This window comes from Thamnophis sirtalis, unplaced genomic scaffold (genome assembly GCF_051295495.1).
Source record: "Thamnophis sirtalis isolate CommonGarterSnake01/CBP01778 unplaced genomic scaffold, rThaSir2_p1.2 scaffold_7, whole genome shotgun sequence".
In the NCBI taxonomy this organism is placed as follows: domain Eukaryota; kingdom Metazoa; phylum Chordata; class Lepidosauria; order Squamata; family Natricidae; genus Thamnophis; species Thamnophis sirtalis.
In genome coordinates, this window is record NW_028261387.1 from 7,501,018 (window position 1) to 7,513,159 (window position 12,142).

General features: G+C 38.2%; 1 protein-coding gene across 1 annotated transcript in view; it reads left to right on the forward strand.

Moving 5' to 3' along the window:
* Positions 1-11,929, forward strand: part of ABCD3 (ATP binding cassette subfamily D member 3) — a 62,104-nt gene extending 50,175 nt beyond the window's left edge. The window contains exons 18-23 of the mRNA XM_087719279.1: positions 41-106; positions 192-281; positions 3,183-3,302; positions 4,352-4,456; positions 6,262-6,318; positions 9,512-11,929. Of these exons, the coding sequence (XP_087575405.1) occupies positions 41-106; positions 192-281; positions 3,183-3,302; positions 4,352-4,456; positions 6,262-6,318; positions 9,512-9,589 (516 nt within the window). The 3' untranslated portion in view covers positions 9,590-11,929. The remainder of the gene's footprint in view (positions 1-40; positions 107-191; positions 282-3,182; positions 3,303-4,351; positions 4,457-6,261; positions 6,319-9,511) is intronic.
* Positions 11,930-12,142: the final 213 nt, after the last annotated feature.

The window sequence follows — 12,142 nt, forward strand, 5'->3', positions numbered from 1 at the left end:
TACGTTTCTATTCTAATAAATTGTGTTTTTCTTATTGCAGTTGTGGCCCTTGTTCGGCGGCTGCCTAACTAAACCCGAGAGAGGAAAGTTGTTTTATGTTCCCCAGGTAAATCAAACCACCAGGACCGTTGACATTTCTTCTCTCCGACAAATGCCGCAATTTTCTAATTATAATTTAACTTTAATTTCAGAGACCATATATGACACTCGGGACGTTGAGAGACCAAGTAATTTATCCAGACACTATAGAAGATCAGAAAAGGAAAGGCATCTCTGACCAGGTGAAATGCATTATTTATTCAAACAATTTATTTCTTTGAATCTCCCCTTTATCATTTTTACAAATAACACAAGCTTATCCAACACGGTTCCACCACAAAACCACGGTCAACTAAAGCGCGCTCGACGAAACCGCGTACCTGACATCATCACAGCGCGACGAAAAAAGCATGCTGTGAGCGGTAAAGCTAAAATTAACGCGTAAACCTAAACCTAACCCCCCCAAACCTAACCCTAAACCTAAGCCTTAACCTAACCCTAAACCTAACCCTTAACCTAACGCTAAACCTAACGCTAACCCTTAACCTAACCCTAAACCTAACCCTAACGCTTAACGTAACCCTAACCCTAAACCTAACCCTTACCTTTACGTGAATCGGTTTGCTTTAAAAGCGCTTTTTAAAGCGCCCTTTTTTCTCCGCGGTCGTTGTTGTCGCGCTGCTGATGACGTCAGTGACGCGCTTTAATCGGGCACGCTTTAGTGGACCGCGGTTTTGTCGTGCCACGATCCAACACACTTCCTCCTACTTTTTCCTCAACAACAACCCTGTGAGGTACATTGGGCTGAGAGAGAGTGCGTGACCCAAAGTCACCCCAGCCGGCTTTTATGGCAAAAATGGGACCTAGCACTCACAGATTCCTGCTTTGCAGTCTTGTGCCTTAACCACTAGATCAAACAGGCTCTGTTTTTAAAGGTTATATTTACTATAGATGTATAATGAAAGTAAATCAAAATTTAAAAAAACAGAAATCGCTGTAAATTTTAAAAGCATGTAATGATTTGAAATGCCAGTGATTTAAACCAGTTTTGTCTCAGTGCATATGTGTATGAATTGATACTCTTGTATTTATTTACAACCTTAATGGGAGCAGAGAAGAAGAAGGGACATTTATAAATGTTTCTACACATTCTGATTTGTCTTTCTTTAAGAAAGATATAATACTTTGAAAAAGGAAATATGTATCTATTATAGATAAGCATGCCAACAGAATAAGGTATTGTGGTAGTCAACCTGGTCCCTACCGCCCACTAGTGGGCGTTCCAGCTTTCGTGGTGGGCGGTAGGGGTTTTGCTGCATCTCTGCTTTATAAATTTTATAAAGTAAAGTTACTTCCCCACTTTATAAATCACCCTTACTGTGGAACTGGTGGGCGGTTAGAAAATTTTACTACTAACAGAGATACAAAAGTGGGCGGTAGGTATAAAAAGGTTGACTACCCCTGTGATAGAGTATTGTTTCATTGGTTTTCAGATTTGCTGTTATAGTGGTATTATAGTGGTATTCCTAGGTTGATTCCTGTTTGATTTTTTAAATTGAGGTTAATTACAAGATTGCTCATACAAGCCTTAATTTTCTCAATTGTAGAACTATACTGAATTAGTATAGAAGTAGAATCATAAAAGCTAATTTTCTGAATTTATTGTAGGCACTGCCACTTGGCAGATAGGAAAATATGCTATTATGTGAGCATCAGTGGTGGGATTCAAAAATCTTTACGCCACACCATGTTCTGTGGGCGTGGCGTGGCATGGTGTGGCTTGGTGGGCGTGGCAGGGGAAGGATACTGTAAAATCTCCATTCCCACCCCACTCCAGGGGAAGGATACTGTAAAATCCCCATTCCCTCCCCACCCCAGGGGAAGGATACTGTAAAATCCCCATTCCCTCCCCACTCCAGGGGAAGGATACTGTAAAATCCCCATTCCCTCCCCACTCCAGGGGAAGGATACTGTAAAATCCCCATTCCCTCCCCACTTGAGGGGAAGGTTTCTGCAAAATCCCCATTTCCTCCCGATCAGCTGGGCCTCGGGAGGCAGAGAATAGATGGGGGCGGGGCCGTTCAGACATAGTTCTCCAAACTACTCGAAAATTTCCACTACCGGTTTTCCAGAACTGGTTGGAATCTGCTGAATACCACCTCTGGTGAGCATCTTGAAATTATAGGACAGAAAAATCAGGTGCATAGCCTCCTTGTTGGCCGATACCGTTAAAGGGTATGAATGTAATAAAGAAGAGATACATCAGTTTATCAGTACATGCGTAGAAATTACTCATCTGCTTTAACTTCTGCCAAGCTTTCAAGACGGTGGGGGAATTTTATAACTGCACACATGGATTTCCAAGTCCCATAACTCTGGTTCTTATATAGAAAAAGAGAATGTTGATTGAAATCTGCGCTGATGCTTAAATGCCAGGTTCTGTAGCAATGCCATTGTGATTTCTGTCTTGAATCACAGAGAAGTTGAAGGAAAAAACCTATAGATCTGGTGAAAAAGAGCACTTGGTTAGTTAGGTTTTCTATTTTAACGGAAGGGAAGGTCACTGAATCAGAACCGCTTTCAGGCCAGCTGTATGCAAGGCTGCATAACATTTATCATGTACTTCAATACCACTTAAAGTACATAATCAGTTCCACCACAAATGTGCGTATGACAAAAGCGCGTGTGACTAAAGTGCGGTGACAAAACCGTGCCGTCAAAACCGTGGAGACGAATGAGCGCTGAAGCGTGCCGACAACAGCGCGCCGACAGAAGCGCGCTGTAACATAACCCTAAACCTAACCCTAAACCTAACCTTAAACCTAACCCTAACCCTAACCCTAAACCTTACCTTAACTTAAATCGCGCTTCTGTCAGCGCGCTGTTGTCGGCGCGCTTTTGACATCGCGGTTTTAGCCCCGCGGTTTTGTCGGCGCGCTTTTGACGTTCGCGGTTATGTCGTGCCATGACATAATCTAGCTCAGGTAATATTGTTGCTGGGTACAATTTATCTGACAAAACATTTTGAACTAAACCAATCTAAATTGTTAGGGATGGGGGAGGATTAGCTAAATTAACAGGGAGATAGTAGCAAACATATCAGCAGTCTGTTAAGCAATATTTGTTTACTGTTTTGGTTGCAGGTGTTAAAGGAATACTTGGATAATGTCCAGCTGGGTCAAATCTTGGAACGTGAAGGAGGCTGGGATAGCGTTCAAGACTGGATGGATGTTCTCAGTGGAGGAGAGAAACAGAGAATGGCGGTTGGTTGGCTTCACAGTGTCCCTTGATACTGTGTACATTTTCCACCACTTGTTTTGATTGACGTGTTTACATAAATTCAGTAGTAAAACGGTGGTCTAATACCACTATGATTAATTACATTTATAGACCGCCAAATCCCTAGGTTCCAACAAACATAAACTATTAGAGGGTTGTCTCCATTCCTAAGTGTAGAGTCCTTCGGGATTGGGCGGCATATAAATTTTAATAATAAATAAATAAATAAATTCATTTCTTATAGGATGCTCCACAGTTGTTGCCACTGTTATTGAACAGTGGTTTCAATGCTGCAATGGTCATTAAGTATAAGAAACAGTCATATGGTGTTTTTTTCAGTGCCGTTGTAACTTTGAACAGTCATTAAACAAATTGTTGTAAGTCGAGGACCACCTGATTAATAATTTAGTACAATATTACATAGGAACAAAATGTGTTACGATGTCTGCTTTTGATAATAAGCTTTTTAAAAAAATAATAATAATAATAAGTTCACTACTTACAGTTCGCACTCTGCTTAATTCCAGTTCAGAATATTTGTTCTTCTAATCTAGAGTTAACTCAGGCTGGCAGCAGTTCTGAGTCATAGATAAATCTCCCATTAATTGCTACCTTTAAGAGGGTCAGAAATTTGGTAAAATATTTTCAGATAATTCTGTGTGATGGCAACAGAGTGAAATTTTTGCATCTGTTTCAAGGGGGAGGATAAAAAGAGAACCGTGTGCCACGTATAAAATTTGCTTTGTTTTTATTTTCATGTTGACTACAAATAATGCAACGGAAAAAAAATAGCTTCCAGGACTGACAGCATACAAATAATGTGACTCTCTGGAGAATATGAGTGTGATGGAATTAAGGGACATTTTTGTAGTACTTTTGTGATTTGAACGTCTCTCCCATCATATAATGTCGCTTATTTTTTATGATTATGTGCAAAATATCTTAGGCTTTTTTTGAAAAAAAAATCCAATTCAATGTTCTTCCTATATATGGATTATATGGTAATCCTTCATCATTTCTTTCTCCATTGCAGATGGCTAGGTTGTTCTACCATAAACCCCAGTTTGCCATTCTGGATGAATGTACGAGCGCCGTTAGTGTTGATGTGGAGGGATACATCTACAGCCATTGTCGGAAAGTATGTCTTTCTGTGATTAATCTTGCACTGCTAATTTTAGATCCAACTTTAAAGCCATGTTAAAGAAAAGAAAATGGTGTGGCTACATTACTATAGTAACGTTAGGCCTACAGACCCTAACCCTAAAATATTAACATGAGAATGTGTTAAAGAAGGCAAAATAAAACAGCAGAGAGAAAAATCACGTGGAGAGTATCGACCGTCTACTTTGGGGGATTTTTATTTTGATATTTTCCGTAGAATATAACTTAAGTCTGTTCTTCTCCTCATGAAGTTCCTCCAACTTGAAGATCATTTCTCTGAGTTAAAGGATAAGAATGATTTCTTTCATTGATTAATACGGGTCATTGTTGTTTTTTTGTGGGGGGGAAGTGGGGAGATAGTGGCTGAGCGGAAAAAAATGGGGATTTGATAGAATTATTTCTCCAGTTTCAGTCAAAGAAGCTGGGCCAAGGGGGTAGGCCGCTATGACATCTTTACGACATATGGACTTCAACTCCCAGAATTCCTAAAGTCAGCTGTACAGGTTGTAAAGTTGTCATAGTTGCCCAACCCTGTCCTGGATAGGGGAGATGAAGGGATATAACTGCAGGCCACTTCAGCTGACTGTTATCTGCAGTTCAGCGGTTCTAATCTCACCGGCTCAAAGGTTGACTCAGCCTTCCATCCTTCCGAGGTGGGTGAAATGAGGACCCAGACTGTGGGGGCGATATGCTGACTCTGTAAACCGCTTAGAGAGGGCTGAAAGCCCTATGAAGCGGTATATAAGTCTAACTGCTATTGCTATAATGCAGTAAGAAGGCTAACTGGGTATTTTGTGGATTTATTTATTTAAGTTTATTTATTAACTGTATATGCTTCCCCATCTCACTGAGTTAGCTGGTCCTGCCCTGAATCATGGTTTTGTCTTTGTTACGGCCAAAGCAAATAAGAATTGGGCAGTTGCTGAAGCTGGAGTTAACTATTCATGCACCTATTTTCTCATTCACTGCATTCAGGTTCCTTCTTTGCCTTGAAATGCAAGTTTTAAAAATGGTTAAAATATATTTGAAGCATTAGTCTTCAACTCTGGCGAATTCAATGAAAAAGATTTATGTATCTTTTATCTCTTTAGGATTTAATTTTGGAACCCAATAAGTAAAGATGACATATGAGTTATGGCCTGATTTTTAACCAAAGGGCAGAATGGGAGGAGAGGGTTAGGAGAAGGGAGTGAACTCTTATGTTTCCCATGGAGATTCCCTGTTGCAAATCACCCAACTCGAAGCTGCTATTATTTATTGAAGGGAAAATGTACAAGCATCACAATGCAGCTGTTAAGTTACAGAAGAGAATAGTGCAGCATAAAGTTAAACAGAGAAAAAAGTGTCATTCTGGCACTATAGCAATAGCAATAGCAGTAGACTTATATACCGCTTCATAGGCCTTTCAGGCCTCTCTAAGCGGTTTACAGAGAGTCAGCATATTGCCCCCAACAATCTGGGTCCTCATTTTACCCACCTCGGAAGGATGGAAGGCTGAGTCAACCCTGAGCCAGTGAGATTTGAACCGCTGACCTGCTGATCTAGCAGTAGCCTGCAGTGCTGCATTTAACTACTGCGCCACCTTGGCTCTTAATCTTGTTCTAAAGGTTCCCGCTTCCTATAGCTGCTTTAAGAAAAAAGAATACTTTGGAAAATTGGATTATTTTTCTGTAGATTATATATAGGTTGGCTTTTTTTATTGTTTCTTGGGCTTCGGTGCGGATAGATGTCTGGCAATCTAAAGCTCATTTATAACCCTTAAACTGTGTTTTGGCATTTCAGGTTGGCATCACTCTCTTCACTGTATCTCACAGAAAATCACTTTGGAAACACCATGATGTAAGGCTTATTTTATTTAACTGTTCTTTTTTTCTAATGCATAAAATCCATTTGACATTATCCATGTCTGCTAAGGAAAATAAGACTAACTTGGTATGTTATTCCTGGATAGGTTGAAAACAACATACATAGGATCTCTTATTATCTGAATTAGGGGGCATAATCAAACAGAAAACTTGCTCTTTAAATATTTGGGTCTCAAAGCATAAAGTTTTAAGCCTAGGAATTAGCTTGAAGGCATTATAACGCTTTTAATAAGTATGGGAAGTCTCCAGGTCACAAACCTCCCACTTACAAGTCACTTCTAGATTACTAATTTAACGACTACGTTGATTCATTTAACAAGAAAGGTTATGAAATGCAGCAAAATTCACTTCACAAATGTTTTGCTTAACAATAGAAATGTTGGGCTCAGTTGTGATTGTAAGTTGAGGACTATGTGTATATAGAGGTTCCACCACAAAACTGCGGTAGACTAAAGCGCGTGTGACTAAAGCGCGGTGACAAAACCGCACCGTCAAAACCGCGCGACAACAGTGCGCCAACAACAGCGCGCCGACAGAAGCGCGCTGTAACATAACCCTAAACCTAACCCTAAACCCAACCCTAAACCTAACCCTAAACCTAACCCTAAACCTTACCTTAAGTTAAATTGCGCTTCTGTCAGCGCGCTGTTGTCGGCGCGCTTTTGACATCGCGCTTTTAGCGCCGCGGTGTTGTCGGCACGCTTTTGACGTTCGCGGTTATGTTGTGCCACGGTATATAGAAACCCAAGATACAGAGTCAACCTTAAGGTTATCAGCAAATTGGAAATCAGGATTGAATTTAAAGAGAAATTAAATCCAGGGAGCATCAGTACCAAAGAACCAGCTTTGGCAGCAAAATCAACTGATCATTAGCAGGAGAGAAAAATCCTCCTATTGTTCAGCAGTCCTCTTAGGGATGTCTGCTCGGAAATTGAATTATTTTTTAAATGAATTTACATACTGTATATCACTTTTACATATTTTTATTATAATATGTATTTTGGTAACATTTTCCTTGGTTTTGCTCTTGAATTTTCCTTTGTAAACATAACACAAACATTTTTTTTTACCCTTATGAGTCTCTTTCAAATTTATTTGTCAGGGTTCCAGATAGCATCCAAAATTAAATTAAGAGTCCAAGGCAAAGTATTCCTCAAAGTTCCAATTTATTAAGAGAGCCATGTTAGCATATCTGCGAAAATTTAAATCTGAAGGCTTCCCAGTTTTCCCACCCAGTTGAAAGTTCCAGATCTTGCCCTCACCCCCACAAGTCTATCACATGGTCCAATCTTCCATTGCCATGCTGGCAGCTTCACCTGATCCAGTTCCGGTCAGGTGCAGAGACAAAGAATGACCTTGGCTTTCTATAAAGAATGTTGTTATGGCTACATATCATCTAACTCCGTAAAATCCCCTCTCCCGTTTTCCCACAATAAAAAAATGCATAGTAGAATAATAGAAAGCGTGGTAGGCCTGAGGTTCAAAAGAAAAGATGAATAGCAGGACTAACATTACTTCTTTTTCATGATTTTCATTTATTTTGCTAAGAAATAGGGTCAGTGTTCTTATCATCCACCCTTTAAATAGATTCATAATTTACATTGGCTTGAATGTTCACTGGAATGTCTTCTGCCTGTCTTATAAGAGCCAATAGAATGCTTCAGATTTCATCTGTTAAAACAATATCATCTTCTTATGGGATCCAGTAGACATATAATTTTCTTGGTCACTACACCTGCCTTTTGGAACAGTTTCCTCTTGAGGTCTGTTTGATCCCAGTCTTGCACTCCTTAGAAGAACCTTAAAGATCTTGCTGTTCCCACAGACACTGTGCTGGGACATTGCATGATTCAGCATTTTGAACTCTGAAGCTGTATTGTTTAGTTCCTGTGGGTTTTTCCCTCAGCTCTTTTTCCCCTCATGCAACTCCTTTTTATGATATTTTTTTAAAGTGCTCTGTATTCTTTTTAACTCTGTGTGAGCTGCCCAGAGTCATTGGCGAGTGGGCAGCCTTAGAAATTGACATTGTAAGTAAATAAATGGAAGAATTCACTACATATTTTCTCATTTTTGAGTGTTAAGAGCCAGAGGTTTGCTTAGATTCTAGTTTTCCTCTAAATTTCTAAGTTCAGAATCATAACCACATTGTCACTGAGACTTCCTTTCAAAAGTATATCTATTTCTATGGATATGGAAGCATAAATACCATCAACATAGATTGGAGTTCGCTCAGAAGCAGAAATACACCAATGAGAGGAAGAGTGGGAAACAGAAGAGAGAAGAAAGATGGGGGGAGAGGGATAGGAGAGAGGATAAGGGGGGAAGACAAGGAGGATAAGGAGGAGTGAAATGTAGAGAGAGGAGAAGGAGAAAGGAGGGGGAAGTAGAGTAGGAAAGGATGATGGAGGGAAGGAAGGAGGTAGGAGAGAGGTAGAAGAAAGAGGTTATGGAGAGCAGAAGAGCTAATAATGGGTTTTTATCTTTCTGGGCATTGATGACAAGAGGAACTGATGTAATTACTACTTAATACAATAGGATACTGGCTATGTAATAGTATACATGCGATTGTATGTTATGAAAATGGAAAATAAAAAAGTATATTGGGAAAAAAAATTAAAAGTACATCTATTTATTAGAATAGAATAATGGAAGAATAAAGTCATAATAAACCATTACAATAAAACCAATTTTACACTCCTCTGAATCATGTACATTTATCTCAAGGATAATTAAAGAAGATTGTTGGTTTTTCCTGTATTAATATTGCACATTGTGATTGCTCATAAATATAATGAAAACTTTGTTAACAGTTAAGAGAGGTCACTTTTGTCATTAGCTTGTTGCAGTTAAGTTTTTTTTATATGTAAATCACTTGTTTTAGTACCCATTGTCTTTAATGACTATTTGAAAAATACAGGATTATTATTTAGCAATTTATGGGTTTCAATAATAAAAAGCATTGAATTCATTTTTGAAGGATAAGGCTTAGGCCACTGGTTGAGTTATCATGGCCAGCAGATGGAGATCAAATGTCCACATTTTACAGAGCTCTTTTTCCCAAGGGCGATGTCTGAAGATGAATTCCTCTAAATGATCCTTATCTAAACAGATGCATACTTTTCACTCTTTAATATCCAAATTTGCTGACTGTTTTCTTGTCTCCCCAGTTTTATCTTCACATGGATGGAAGAGGCAACTATGAGTTCAAGAAAATTACTGAAGAAACAATTGAGTTTGGTTCATAACCCCCAACCCTGGCCATCAACAGCCATGACTGTTAACAATACTGAACTTGGGAAACGTACATTGTGGTGTAACAAAGCTACTTGACTTACTCTTAAATTGATTACTAGGAATACGATAACAAGCTGTCAGTACCTTTATTATTATGTAGAATATTACTAATTTGTGTTCATGTTGGTTTAATTATTAATATGCTCTAAGAATGTTCTTATTCTTGTGTTTTGTTTTGTTTTTTAAAAAATCTGCCTAAATTAAGTTGGGCTTAAATCACTGAAATGTTGGTTCATCCTGGGATGTAAACAGTCTGAAGTCAACTAATTTGACTTCTGTTTGACCATACTTCCTCTGGGGAAGGCCCTTATTAAAATTAGATTCACTACCTCTTCTGTCCCCGTCACAACAGATACGAATTTCTGAGTCAACATCCTAGTGTGTCAGTTCATTATCTGTGCTCTTTTCAGGATAGGATTTGTTGTATTACTGTAACATAATATGGGGCAATTGGCCTTCCTCTTAGCCATGGCTGTGGAGAGAGTCTCCTTCCAGGTGTACTGAGGGGAGAAAAGCCCCTTTAGAATTTCTTTACAAAAAAAATAAAACTCCATCCAACATCCTCTGGCCATTGCTGGAGACTACCTTTCAATCCTGTTTTTTCCATTTTTTCCTGCTCAGCGCAAATAAAATAACAATATTCCATTTGGCCTTTATATTCCAATTTCAGAAGGACAAATAAGAGGAATGGGGAGGGGGAAGGGATGAAGAAGAAATAAATAAAATAATTTCCAAATCCTTGTCATGGAATACAGATCAGGGACATTCTCGCTTATGAGAGGTCTGATCTGTTTCTAAATTGTAGAATGTAGTGTGCAAGTTTGAAATGAAATGCCATACATATCTGCCACAAGGATTTGGATTTTTCAGATAAGGCATTTACTTACTGGAATTTTTGTACCTGGCATGTAGGTCTATAATACGTGATTTTTTTTAAAAAAAAAGGAATGTAAAATATTTAATGCCAGAGAGACAACAGTTCAGAGTCCCCAAGAAACAGTTCAGAATCTTTTAGAACTATTTTATATAGTTATTACTTGAAGAATTGTTTGGCTTCCTGTCAATTACTTTTATAAACGACACAACCGCTTAACTATAAATAAGCACTTTTGAAACAAGTATGTGATAAAACTTACATACAATGATTATAAATTATTATCCAGATTTATTGACATAGATGGGACTGGAAGATATGAGTTGGTTAGTCTGGCTATGTAATTGATTACCATTCTTCTAACAAATCTTTAAAAACTGTGCTGTATGATGTGATTTTTGTCCTTATAATATAACATCCACATGCACTTAACATGATGGGCAAGCACTACATGCGAAATAAATGTGGTTGGTGTTCCCCTCTCCCTTTGCTTAAAATCAGCATTTGTTCTTAATTATTAGTCGATCATTAATTATCCCTATTTCATGGGAAATCTGGAATTTTTCAAACTTCCAAACATTTCATCAGATTTGTTTTATTTTTCCGAAAAGTCAGTGTTTCTAAATGCCATTGTTTTCATGTGTGCTGGGTAAATGGGTGGAGAGTTGGGTTAGGATAAATTATCTGAGAAATGCAAAAATGAATGTTAAATAAGTATTTTCAGTTTAAATATTAAATAACTGGTTTCAGTTTGTTGCCATTTCATATTTAACAAAGAATTGCCTTTTTTATGATTACTTCGATTTTTTTTTCTCTCCCTAAAAGCTGATATTGATAGTATTAGTTGATACGAGTTTACAGACAATGTCATAATCTGAAAAAAAGCATTCCAAACAGCAAGACTACGATACCAATTTAGCACAAATCAATTGCTTGGAATGGCTGTTTCAGATTGAATGGAAATCTGACGCCAGAATAAATAAAGCTCTGATTTGAATTTGGTTGCCACGCTTCTGGTGAAAACTTCTTTTTCCACATATGATCTTTTATTATTTTTGTGCCGCTATTCTACAGAGATCCGCTTTCTCAAGAAATTCCTATGAAAAAAACTGCTATTAAAATACATTCCTTTACAGGAAATCTGGGCTACAAGTGAGTAATAGTCAAAAATGGCATGTATGTTTTTGTTACTCACCGGAAATCACCCTAAAGCATATAGCGTCTTTTGTAGAAAATCTAGGGTTGCTTAATGGCAGCTTTCTTCATAGAGTGGGATATTGCATTACTTGGGAAGTAGAGCTAATTGTTTACTCTGAAGAGATATCCTTTCAGCCACAACAACCCTATAAAATCTTCTCTGAATCTAGAAGAAGATTCTGAGGGATATAAGTTGTTGGGAAGAATTCCACATTTTATGGGGGAAAAAAGCATTTCTACTTATGGGAAAGTCTCCGATGAATTTTACCCATTACGCACAATTTTTTTAAAACGTTCTCTCTCAGATGGAGCTGATTGTGTGACAGTGACTCTTAATCAGTGATAGCGGTTGATTTACTTCAGTGCTACATGAGAACGTGAGGGAAAATGGGGATTTTAGATGACCTTCATTAAGCTCAAGCTTCATACTTAT